Source organism: Gadus macrocephalus, chromosome 14, assembly GCF_031168955.1.
Source record: "Gadus macrocephalus chromosome 14, ASM3116895v1".
Taxonomy (NCBI): Eukaryota; Metazoa; Chordata; class Actinopteri; order Gadiformes; family Gadidae; genus Gadus; species Gadus macrocephalus.
The window spans coordinates 23,000,126-23,012,319 of NC_082395.1; the positions used below are offsets into that span (position 1 = coordinate 23,000,126).

The window sequence follows — 12,194 nt, forward strand, 5'->3', positions numbered from 1 at the left end:
GGGTCAGCCTACTTTACGCTCAGCGGGTTTGAACGTCAGCTGACGTGCAGAGCAAACGTTGTTATGTTCCTGCAACACCGGGTGCTGCAGCTTTAGGACCACACGCACACGACCGCACACACAGGACCGCAGTGCTCGGGACGCGATTATACTTTTCCTTGGATGGTGAATGAATCTCATGAGTTACTCAAGAATAATTCATGAAAACCGGATGAAACATGCAGATAACCTCATACGTAAACTTAACCATTTCTAAAAAATACCTGAAATAACCATCATCAAAACCCTTAACTTAACCATCCCTAACTTAATACCGAAACGTAAGCATCTCTAACCTAATACATAACGTAAACGTAACCGTATAAACAGCTTAAATCTAAAATGTATGAATGTATTGTTGACCTTCTCCTTCTGTTTGGAGAAAACAATAAAAAAAAATAAAAAAAAGCAGGGACCGGGGAGTGCGGTCCTGCGGCTGCAGGGTCCCGATAGTGCGGTCCTGAAGTTGCAGCCTCCGGTACTGCAGGAACTGAGCAAAGGGCAGCAGAGCTCCTGGGCTCCAGTCATAATGTAGTGAGTACTGACAGCGTCGAAAACACCATCAACACAGTCCCACCAGTCCACAAGAACCAACAGGTAGGTCTTCACAGTAGATCGGTTTGAGTGAAAGCATGAGAGGCGGACGAGGAGCGCGACAGCTGTCGATCCATTACTTTTAAGGGGGCAGCGGGGGTCCTGCCAGCACGCCCTCGCTGTGTGTTTACAACTATCGATGAATGACATTAAAACAGCCACGCTGGAGATGATGTCCTCATTATATATATAGTATAAAGTAATGATAATACATGATACGTAGGCCTGCATGTGTGTGAAGGCTTCTGTGTTGAATGACGTCAGGACGAGACGGAGATCATGCATGTAGCCTACTCATGAGTCATGTCTCCTCAGATCCCTCATCAGGGAGATCTAATGCAGTGGTGGCCATGGCTTCCCACTCGACCTTCGCCCCTCCTAAACTGGCGGACTACATCCTCACGGAGCGGCTGGGCAGCGGCACCTACGCCACGGTGTATAAAGCCTACAGCAAGGTGCGTGGCTCCGTATGGAGGAACAGACGTGGGGATATGGTGGAGATGATTATGGTTCACCACCTCAGCCATGGACCGTAACACAAGCCAGCTGTGTTGGGTTAGGGTTAGGGTTATTTTCATTTTCCTTCTTTATCTTGAGACCTACTAACCCTACTACTAGTTGAAAACGAGAGCTGGATCCTTTACAGGGGGTTTATCAAACAGGTGGACACAAACTCGTCTGGGTCTGTTTTTAAAACTATAAATAGGTGTAAACACCTATTTTTTTGTCCACCTGTTTATTATTGTCCTATTAACATCTGTTTATTAATGTCACATTAACATCTGTTTGTTAACATAGTATTACTGTCTGTTTATTAAAGTCACAATAACGTCTGTTTATTAAGTTCACCTAACAGAACCAGCAGTCTAGCTAACGGTAAAGATGCAGTGTCATCAAATGGTATTAAAGGCTTTCTTTAATTTCTTAAATAACATTAGTCACTTATTAACATTAGTGACCCAAGCTGCAGTGTAAAACAATACAGTTTTGAGTATCTTTGGTGAGCTTTGGAGAAGATAAGTCCATGACAGCACCCGGTGTTCCTCTCGCAGGGGGACAGCCGGGAAGCGGTGGCGGTGAAGGTGGTGTCGAAGAAGACGTTGAACAAGACGTCGATGGAGAACCTCCTCACGGAGATCGAGATCCTGAAGACCGTGCGCCACCCTCACATCGTCCAGCTGAAGGACTTCCAGGTACACGTGGCGGGTCATGTTTGGTTCGCTCGTCAGAGCACCACGATTAACCTAACAACTGTTAGGTTAATGGCACTTGGTTCGATGAACATCCTTAGTATACCGGCAGCGATACATTGTTGTCTCCCTTCCTTCTGACAAATGTACTCATTGTCAGTCGCTTTGTATAAAAGCGTCCGCTAGATGTCCTAAATGTAAAATGTAAAGCAGTGGTCAATGTATTAACATTTCGCCCTGCTCTGAGTGGCCTTAGTGGGAAAGCAGGTGGCTCTTACTAGAGAGGGTTAACAACGCTGTCCCTCACGTGCTCATCGGACACGTGGCCGTCTCTCCTTCCCAGTGGGACAGCGAGAACATCTACCTGATCCTGGAGTGGTGCTCCGGAGGAGACCTCTCGCGCTTCATCCGCAGCAGGAGGCTGCTGCCTGAGAGGGTGGCTCAGCGCTTCCTGCAGCAGATCGGTGAGGCGGCGTCCTGGCTCACGCCCTTTATACCGCAATGATGTCAGTCAGTCAGTCAGTCAGTCAGTCAGTCAGTCAGTCTCTCTCTCTCTCTCTCTCTCTCTCTCTCTCTCTCTCTCTCTCTCTCTCTCTCTCTCTCTCTCTCTCTCTCTCTCTCTCTCTCTCTCTCTCTCTCTCTCTCTCTCTCTCTCTCTCTCTCTACGGTTAACATGGATATCAATGTAATTAGGTTTGGTGCGACTCACTGTGTATGATCCCATTTGCTTTACATTTCAAATGAGTTTAGGATTGATTGCGGCGGGTCTTGCAGGTACGGTACTGCTTGTTGTATTATGGGATGTTTGAGTCATGCTGAGGATGAGTCATACTGTTTTGGTTATTTGACCAAGGATACCTGTGTACTTGTTATTTTACAAAGGAGGCCTTGGTCAAATAACCAATAAGGATGTGCTTGGCGTTGCTGAAACAACACATGATTCAATCTCGTCTGGTCCTTGACAGTGGTTACCAGCTATCAGTAAAGGTTATGAACGGAAATAAAAAAATTAAATGAAAAAATTTTAGATGTCGACGACGTTTCAATGAGCTTAGCGTGTTTTTTTGTCATGTCTCCCCCAGCCTGCGCCCTCCAGTACCTCCATGGAAGGAACATATCCCACCTGGACCTTAAGCCCCAGAACATCCTGCTGAGTGGTTCTGTACTCAAGCTGTCAGGTAAATACACACCACGCACACACACACACATACACACACAGCCGGTCGGGGGGTGTAAGGTGGACAGGCTTGGGGGTGCCCAAGGCAGAGTGGGGCCCATGGGAATGTAAAAAAGAATATGTATATATATACACACACACACACACACACACGCACACACACCCACACCACACCACACCTCACACACCACTCACAAACACACACCTCCCCATCCCTCTGTTAGTTATCCTGGTACTGAAGTGGACAGCATCATGTTGGCTTATTGCTTAGCAACGTGAGCGATGCAGGGAGACGTATCCAGGACGTTTAATAACTATATAACAATCGGTTTACTCTCATTTAAATGTACATTTAGAGCATTTAGCAGACGCTTTTGTCCGAAGCAACTCACAACCATTTTTAAACACACACCATTTTTATACACACACAGTCAACCCCGCAGGGCGAAAGCCAGCTCGTTGGGGGCAGTTAGGGTGAGGTGTCTTGCTCAGGGACACTAGGCTAGGCTCCCGGGGATCAAACTAGCAACCTTCCGGTTACAAGTCAACCCGCTAAGTCTACAACCTGAGAAGATGGGTGTAGACTGGTTCTGACCAGAGACCTCAACCCCCCAGCCTCCTGCTAACCAGATACGTGGGGTGTTGTTTGTGTTTCAGACTTTGGCTTCGCGGCGTACATGTCCCCGTGGGACGAGCAGAGCGCCCTGCGGGGGTCCCCTCTCTACATGGCCCCCGAGATGGTGTGCCGGCGGCAGTACGACTCCCGGGTCGACCTGTGGTCCGTGGGCGTCATCCTCTACGGTAACGGGGTTCTCTGTGTGTACCGTACCTATGGATGTGGCATTTAGAATACTGGCAAGGCAGGTGGCCTGCAGGTTGTTAAGCTAGAGGGAAGACATTTACTTTTAGGGCATTTAGCGACTTACAATAAGTACATTTGTCAAAAGAAGAAGAAACAACAATATATCGCTGTCGGTACACTAAGGATGTTCATAGAACCAAGTGCCAAGCACTAACAATCACTATGTTAAAGGTCCCATGACATGAAAATCTCACTTTATGAGGTTTTCTAACATAAATATGAGTTCCCTTAGCCTGCCTATGGTCCCCCAATGGCTAAAACTTGCGTTTGGTGTAAAACGAGCACTAGCTGTTCTGCTCGCCTTTGAAAAAACGGAGGCTCAAGTGCGCTGATTTGGAATGTCTGTATTCATGACGTCACCAAGAATCTCAGCTCCTCCCCTTACTCTGCCTGGCCCGCCAGAGACGTTGGCCCGCCAATGAGAATCGACCGTGTGAGCGCCACGTGTGTGTGTGTGTGTGTGTGTGTGTGTGTGTGTGTGTGTGTGTGTGTGTGTGTGTGTGTGTGTGTGTGTGTGTGTGTGTGTGTGTGTGTGTGTGTGTGTGTGTGTGTGAATACACACACTGTAACGCAAGTGTTTCTTGTCGGTTCTTTGACGTGTCTTGTATTTCCACAACGAGACTCGTATTGGGGGTTATCTCAGCCATGGTTGAGAAGGAATTGGGGGAAAGGAACTTTGGCTTTGACTCGCTGAAGTGCATGAACTGCGACATGCCGCCGGTTGCCGTGAGGCACCATCGCCCGGCAGCGGGCAGCCGGCAGCAGGCAGCGCGCGGTTCAGTCGACTTCAGGTTGATGTGAAAGTGGAAGAACCAGAGACGTCGCAGAACCCGACAAAGTCGTTTGTGATTCATAATATCGTCTGGAGGCGCACACAGCTTTTGGCCGTGATAATATGTATTAAATGATATAGATTTCTATGTATTATATGATATTATTTAGATATAGAGATCCAGGACTGTAACGCAAGTGTTGTACACTTCCTTGTTATTTGGATAACCGTTCTGCTTTTGGTGTTATGGCGCATAACACGTCGGACTCTCGTCTCTGATATTTCTACAACGAGACTCGTATTGGGGGTTATCTCAGCCAAGGTTGAGAATGAATTGGGGGGAAGTAACTTTGGCTTTGACTCCCTCAAGAACATGAACCACGACATGGAGGAGAAAGGGATTGTTGGCGGCGAATGTCTCCCGCTTGAGACCCGCTGAGGGACCACCGCCGGAGGCGGAGGTGCCTAAGCACTGCCCGGCAACGATCCCTTTCTCCTCCTTGTCGCGGTTCAGTCTACTTCACATTGATGAGGACGTTGAAGAACCAGGAACGTCGGAGAACCCAACGCGGTCGTTTGAGATTCATAATATCGGCTCACACAGCTATGGCCGTGATAATATATATTATATGATATAGATATCTATGTAGGCTATATGATAATATTTAGATATAGAGCTCCAGGACACCCGGGTGTTCTAGAATATTTACAGAACATGGCTAAAGGCTGTGCGCCTCGCCATTGCGATACATCCACTGTAAACAGAGCGCATGGTACCGTGGCTGCAAGCTGCTCAGGGCCACACCCCCACCCTCCTCCTTGACCCGCCTCGCTCCTCCTCATTTGCAATATAGCTACAGACACCAAAACAGCGCATTTGGGGGAAGCTCAATGTGCGACTGGCTCGGAGTGGCTGTAACTCTGCACCACGGCTGAATTTCGGGAACGTCTTTGAATACTGTGTTAGTTGCCCACTAATACCTATATTAAAGAATACATAAAATAGCATGTCATGGGACCTTTAACCCATTCCCTGTGTACCCATTCCCTGTGTACAACAAAGATAGCTACACAATGCTAAGTACTGTTTTTAAGGGAAGTCTAACATAGTCGTGTTGTTTCAAATGCGTGATCTTATGTAGTCGAACTTGGTACTCTGTAGCGGCTGTTAAGTATGTATTACTTCCCTACTATTACTATTTATTTATTATCTATTTATTTATTTAGTCGGTAAGGAGATGCTTCCCCAAAGCAATGTACAATGAATTCCTGTAATAATGGAGCACATAGAGAGGGGTGAGACATCTCGCTCAAGGGTTGGGCCGGGAATGGAACCCAGACAGGGATCTCTCCAACACTGCGTGTGTCTCCCCCCCTCCCTGTAGAGGCGCTGTTCGGCCGGGCCCCGTTCGCGTCCCGGTCCTACGCGGAGCTGGAGGAGAAGATCCGCAGCGACCGGCCCATCGAGGTGAGCGGTGCCCAGCAGACCACCTCCTCTTCAGCCAGACGAACCGGCCGAGACACGCGGGCTAGGGGAGGGAACCACAGTGAACCTCACGATATTATATATATATATACATAAATATATAATATATATATGCCTATTAAATTATTATATTGATATTTGTCGTCAGTATATCGATTCTCGTATCGCACGAAGAAGTGCGACGTTATATTGCCGTATCAATATATATCTTTTTTATACACTGACATATGATGCTGCTACTGCTGCCTCTGCCTAATGCTGCTGCTGCCGCTGTTGCTGCTGATGATTGGCCTTTGATGATTGTTTCAGGCTGCTGGGTTCTTCTGATTGGTCTAGGGTGGGACACAGGATGCCAGGATGAGGGGAGGAGGGGGGGCCAACAGAGCACTTTGTAATCACGGGTATTCATCATGGGGACTTTGTGCACCATATGGGGATTGTGTTTGCTTATGTAACCTTATGTATTGTCATGATGATGATGATTGTGAGTGCATTATTTTGATGAGGTGAAGATTATGATAAACCCTCGATATTCTACCCACACACCCCTGTTGTTGCCAAGAGAGGTAACTTGATGCTCTTTCTTACTGATCCTTTTAGTTTAAATCAGTTCTCTGATTCCTGGAACATGTTTCTTTACTGCACCACTAGGTGGCATACTTTTTCAGTAAATATATGTTATAGTTTAGTAGTTAGTGTAAGTAAGTGGTCTACAGTGTTCTACATTGTGAATATTAGCTAAGAGAGCTAGAAAATGATTCTCACAGCTGATCGCTGTCCATACCCTAGTTCCTCATGGTCAGGCCTGAGGGAGTTCAGTGATTGGTCTGTAGATCATCCTCCATCACCTCCACTGTATGTTCCCACGGTAACAAGCTCATGTTTTGGCTGAAAGCGTTAAGGTCAAGCATGAAGGTCCTTCTGGCCCACACCCCTCTCCCCCTCTCTCCCTCCATCCTCTCACCCTCAACTCCCTCTCCCCCTCCCTCCCTCTCTCCCCCCTCTTTCACCCTCTCTCCATTATCATTCCTCTCTCTCTCCCCCCCTCTCTCTAGCTCCCCCCGGGGGCCCGGGTGTCTGCGGACTGCCGGGACCTCCTGCTGAGGCTCCTGGAGAGGAACCCGGAGACCCGGATCACCTTCACCCAGTTCTTCAGCCACGGCTTTGTGGACCTGGAGCACATGGCCGGCCCAGACAGCCTGGGGAAGGCGGTGAGCAAAGGGAACGTTCTGGAAGGGGAGGGAAGGCTCCGGAACAGCAGTGGAACGGGTTGCCGGACACTGGGAGCCGTAGGACAATAGGTGGTGCGTCTAGTGTGTCACCTCTCCCCGGTCCCTAAGTTCTTCCCGGTCCCACTGGGAAGAATTCTCCTCTGTTGCTGTTTGGAGCGTTGAAGGTTTGGGGATTGTGTTAAAGGTTTGGGGATTGTGTTAAAGGTTAGGGAATTGGTTTAATGGTTTGGGGATTGTGTTAAGGGTTAGGGGATTGTGTTAATGGTTTGGGGATTGTGTTAAAGGTTAGGGGATTGTGTTAAAGGTTAGGGAATTGTGTTGAAGGTTAGGGGATTGTACCCACATTGTGTGGTCTGTGTAAAGAATACTATATACTTACACTTCCCTTCGCTGGACCAGCCTGGAAACATTAGTTGTGTGACCCCCCAGGAGTAAACGACAGAACATTATGATCCAAAAAGCAGAGAAAACAAATCCCTACGAGGAAATTAATGTTTGTTTGTGTTTGTGTTTGTGTGTGTGTGTGTGTGTGTGTGTGTGTGTGTGTGTGTGTGTGTGTGTGTGTGTGTATGTGTGAGTTGTGTGTGTGTGTGTGTGTGTGTGTGTGTGTGTGTGTGTGTGTGTGTGTGTGTGTGTGTGTGTGTGTTGTGTTTGCCCGCACAAGCATATTGGGCACATCGGTGTGTGTGCTCATAGGTCTGTGCTCATGCTGGCCTACATGTGCCTTCATGCATTAGTGCCCTGCATGCATGCATTAGGAGATTGTGGGTTTTTGTCTCTGTGTGCTAGGGGTGTGTGTGCGTGTGTGTGTGGGCGGGGAGTTGTGTGTGTGTGCCTATTTGTGTGTGTGTGTGTGTGTGTGTGTGTGTGTGTGTGTGTGTGTGTGTGTGTGTGTGTGTGTGTGTGTGTGTGTGTGTGTGTGTGTGTGTGTGTGGGGGGGGGGGGGTTGTGTGTGTGTGTGTGTGTGTGGGGGGGTTGTGTGTGTGTGTGTGTGTGTGGGGGGGTTGTGTGTGTGTGTGTGTGTATGTTGGGACCTCCAGTGACGTTTCTCTCTCCCCCCCCACCCCCCTCAGAAGGAGCTGGTCCTGCGGGCCGTGGAGAAGGACCAGGGGGGGGAGCGGGCGGCGGCGCTGAGCCTCTACTGCAGCGCCCTGGAGCACTTCGTCCCCGCCGTCCACTGTGAGGGAGGGGCCTGCACACTCTGTCTGTCTGTCTGTCTGTCTGGCTGTCTCCCTCTCTCGCTCTCCGTCTTTCTCTCCATGTCTCTCTCCCAGTCTGTTTGTCTCTCACTCTCTCTCGCTCTATCTGTCTTTCTCCCTCTATGTCTGTCTGTCTGTCTGGCTGACCACCACTCACCCATATGAGAACCCGCTAAGTAAAGTGTTGTTAAAGCCGTAACATCTCTCTGTGTCCCCCCCCCCCCAGATGAGACGGACCGCTCGCGTAAGGAGACCCTGAGGCAGAAGGTGGGCTGATGCACACTCTCTTATTTGGGTTGATTTCTATTTTTAGATGTTGCTCCTGGTTTTTGTTGTTTCTCTCCCTCCCTCCTCGTTATTATAGCCAGTCTCCTTGACTCTGGGTCTGTGCGCGGCCATATGGTCTGGACTGGACCACATGGTGGGCTGGGTCTGGGGGTGAGGCTGAGGGGTGTTTACTGACACAAGGACAGTGGCTGTAATGAAGAGGTTTCCACACCAGATGACCACAAAGACTAGAACATCGAATGCAGCATGGTGTGGTGATGTTGACTCTGTGACGGCAGCAGGCTGGTCTGTGGGGTGTGAGGGTGTTGACTGACTGTGAGCGCCCCCTGCAGGTCAGCCAGTACGCCTCCAGAGCAGAGGAGCTGAAGGCGCTGGTGGCGTCGGACAACCGGGAGCACTTTGAGGAGGCCCGGACGGCCAGGGACGTCCTGCGAGGTAGGGCCCCCTACGGAGAGAGGCCCCTGGCTCTCTCCTCCAGCCACCCAGGGGCCACAGCCTTAGAGCCAGCGTTGTGTGCCCGATTTAATGAATGAGAATTCAATTTGGAGGATTGTTATTGTGGGTTGGAAATTCAGGGAATGGTCAAGGATGCGTTTCTTCCACTGTGTCTTGTATTGTTCTGTTAAACCTCAAAAACCTTTTTAAGTTAATGCTTAAGACAAGTATTCCCTGGTTTTATCCAGAACCTGATTAAAGTGGAGGCTAGAATCTAGGTGAACTCTGAACAAGAGAGTCTTGAGTCTTTTGCGGAAGCTGGTGAGCGACTCTGTGGCCTTAACTAATATTCCCGACCCATCTTGGGATAAACTCCAGTGTAAAGTCCGGTGTTGTTCTCCCCTTCCTCCAGAGATGTCCCGGGACAGACCACGGCTTCTGGCCGCCCTGGAGCTGGCCCGTGTCGCCATAGCCAAGGTCAGTCGGGTCCTCAATGGAAACTTCTTGTATGAGCGAATGTAGCCATTGGCCAATAGCATGGAAATCACAGAGTTCCCGTTCCCGTGGGATTCCTGTACGGAGAATGCAACGGTGTTTTTGACATACTGTGTCTGTGTAGAGCAGGTATTTGAATGTTATTTCTGCCTGTACTTCTGCCTGGCTATGGGTACTGGTTTAGTGTTTTTATAACTTTTTTCACATCGAGGCAGCAGTAACGACCTCTCCAGGTCTCTGCTGGAGAGAAGTGCTGGTCTCGTTCCAGCAAGAGCTGGGAAGGAAACGGCACAGTGACGATCATACCTCACAACCAACGCATTTACACGGGAAACAAATCTAGTTTCCACTCAGATGGGCGTCTTCAAATTCACAACTTTTTCAGAAGCTGCTTCAGCATTTCCATGGTTTTGTTGTTCACAAACCGTTGGGGAAAGTCCAGAATTTATACCCGTAGTCTGATTTGGAGTTTGTGAAATCCGGCGCGGCCTGAATTTCTATCCTCCAGAAAGGCTGATTCCTCAGTCCAGCACCAAAGAATCACTAGAGAAGGTACCTGAACCGGCTCCTGTCACCTGGGAGTCTGGAACCAAACATTCAGGATCTTAGTCCATCCAGACTGTATCTAGCCTGGTCCTACCAGAATGTCGTACTTCATTTCATTTGCACAGAGAGTCTGGCCACTCTCAATTGACAAATGTTAACTCACTTGAAGGCGGGTGTCTGAGTTTAAAACGATTGGATCTGCCCAGTGCCACTCTGGATCTGCCATAACCAATCGCTAAAGTTTGACACCAACTCAAACTAGCGCACAACCTCAACGTCATTGTTCTCAGTTACTCCCTCTGTCCGCTGATTGAACAGCCAAAAAATTGGCTACAGAAAACTCGCGAATATACCACAAATCCAGACGTAGACCTGAAGGTAAATGAAAATAGAGCGGAAATATGTAGGCGGGCGGGGCCAGGCTAGACTGTATCTGGTTCACCTCAAGAAATCTAATCTTCCTGAAACCGTCCCCTAGCCTTTCCAGATGTGAGTTCACACTAAGGTAACACTGAGGTAACACTCATAAGGTAACACTAACTCTACCCTTACTGGTTCTGTTCCAGGAGGACAGTGGGTCTGAGGACCAGGAGGTACTGGACCTCTACCAGCACTGCCTGGGGGAGCTACTGCTGGCACTGGCAGGTACATGACAGAACACCCCCTGGGTCTGGACCTCTGGGTCTCTGGGTCTGGTTCTCTGGGTCTCTGGGCCTCTGGGTCCCTGGGTCTGGGTCTGGGTCTCTGGGTCTCTGGGGCTCTGGGCCTCTGGGTCTCTGGGTCTGGGTCTGGGTCTTTGGGTCTGGGTCTCTGGAGGTCTGGTTCTCTGGGTCTGGGTCTCTGGGTATCTGGTCCTCTGGGTCTCTGGGTCTGGGACTCTGGGTCCCTGGGTCTCTGGAGGTCTGGGTCTGGGCCGGGCTGCCAGCCCTCTCTGTGTGGTAGAGCAGCTCCATCTGCTTCCCATTGACTCTGTGCAGCTAATCCCCCCCATGTTATTTCACACTGGAAACAAATCAAAACTATTATCTCTCTAATAGAGGATGCCCCCCCCCCCCCCCCCCTCTGGGATCAGGGGGCGTGGCTCAGTGGCACTGCAGACAACCCCAGGGGGATTGTGGGAGAAAACATTGGCCCTTTGTTTGGCCCGAGGTCCTTTGTTACTTCCTGACATGCCCTGCTCAAAGAGGGAACCTCCTCCTCTTCTTCCTCCTCTTCCTCGTCCTCGTCGTCGTCCTCCTCCTCCTCCCCTCCCCTGTGGGTCTCTGGTGGTCTCTGCCCCCTCACATTTACTCCGCTCCTTGATTTCCACCTAATTGAGGAAATGCTGGCCCACTTTATCCCGGTTCGCCCCACCAGCAGCAATCTGCTGCCTCCACCACCTCAAACACGTCCTCCCCACCTCCACCACCTCAAACACGTCCTCCCCACCTCCACCACCTCAAACACGTCCTCCACCACCAACCCCACCACTTCCACCGTAAACACCTCCACCACCTCCACCATGATGAGATAAACTGATGAGCCATGTATTAGAATTATTATTTTTCTATCCATCTCTTCACCCTCCACACAGGTACACAAACGTACGCACCCACACACACACACACACACACACACACACACACACACACACACACACACACACACACACACACACACACACACACACACACACACACACACACACACACACACACACACACACACACACACACACACCTCCCCATGACGCTGTGTGTGTTCCCCAGCTGAATCCCAGGGCCGCAGGCGGGAGCTGCTCCACAGTGAGGTGAGTCCAGGAAACACAACAGAGTGCTTTCCATGTAACATCCTCCCTGCCTGATGACACCATCCATCATCCTCACAGAGGGACCACAGG

The 12,194-nt window shown here is 49.7% G+C and overlaps 1 protein-coding gene across 1 annotated transcript in view; it reads left to right on the forward strand.

Annotated features, from left to right (window-relative positions):
- The first annotated feature begins 104 nt into the window (after positions 1-104).
- Positions 105-12,194, forward strand: part of ulk3 (unc-51 like kinase 3) — a 17,020-nt gene continuing 4,930 nt past the window's right edge. The window contains exons 1-14 of the mRNA XM_060072236.1: positions 105-636; positions 949-1,088; positions 1,686-1,826; positions 2,167-2,287; positions 2,906-3,001; positions 3,658-3,801; positions 6,020-6,102; positions 7,176-7,331; positions 8,426-8,531; positions 8,778-8,818; positions 9,172-9,274; positions 9,687-9,751; positions 10,882-10,960; positions 12,064-12,104. Coding sequence (XP_059928219.1) covers positions 984-1,088; positions 1,686-1,826; positions 2,167-2,287; positions 2,906-3,001; positions 3,658-3,801; positions 6,020-6,102; positions 7,176-7,331; positions 8,426-8,531; positions 8,778-8,818; positions 9,172-9,274; positions 9,687-9,751; positions 10,882-10,960; positions 12,064-12,104 — 1,281 coding nt within the window. The 5' untranslated portion in view covers positions 105-636; positions 949-983. The remainder of the gene's footprint in view (positions 637-948; positions 1,089-1,685; positions 1,827-2,166; positions 2,288-2,905; positions 3,002-3,657; positions 3,802-6,019; positions 6,103-7,175; positions 7,332-8,425; positions 8,532-8,777; positions 8,819-9,171; positions 9,275-9,686; positions 9,752-10,881; positions 10,961-12,063; positions 12,105-12,194) is intronic.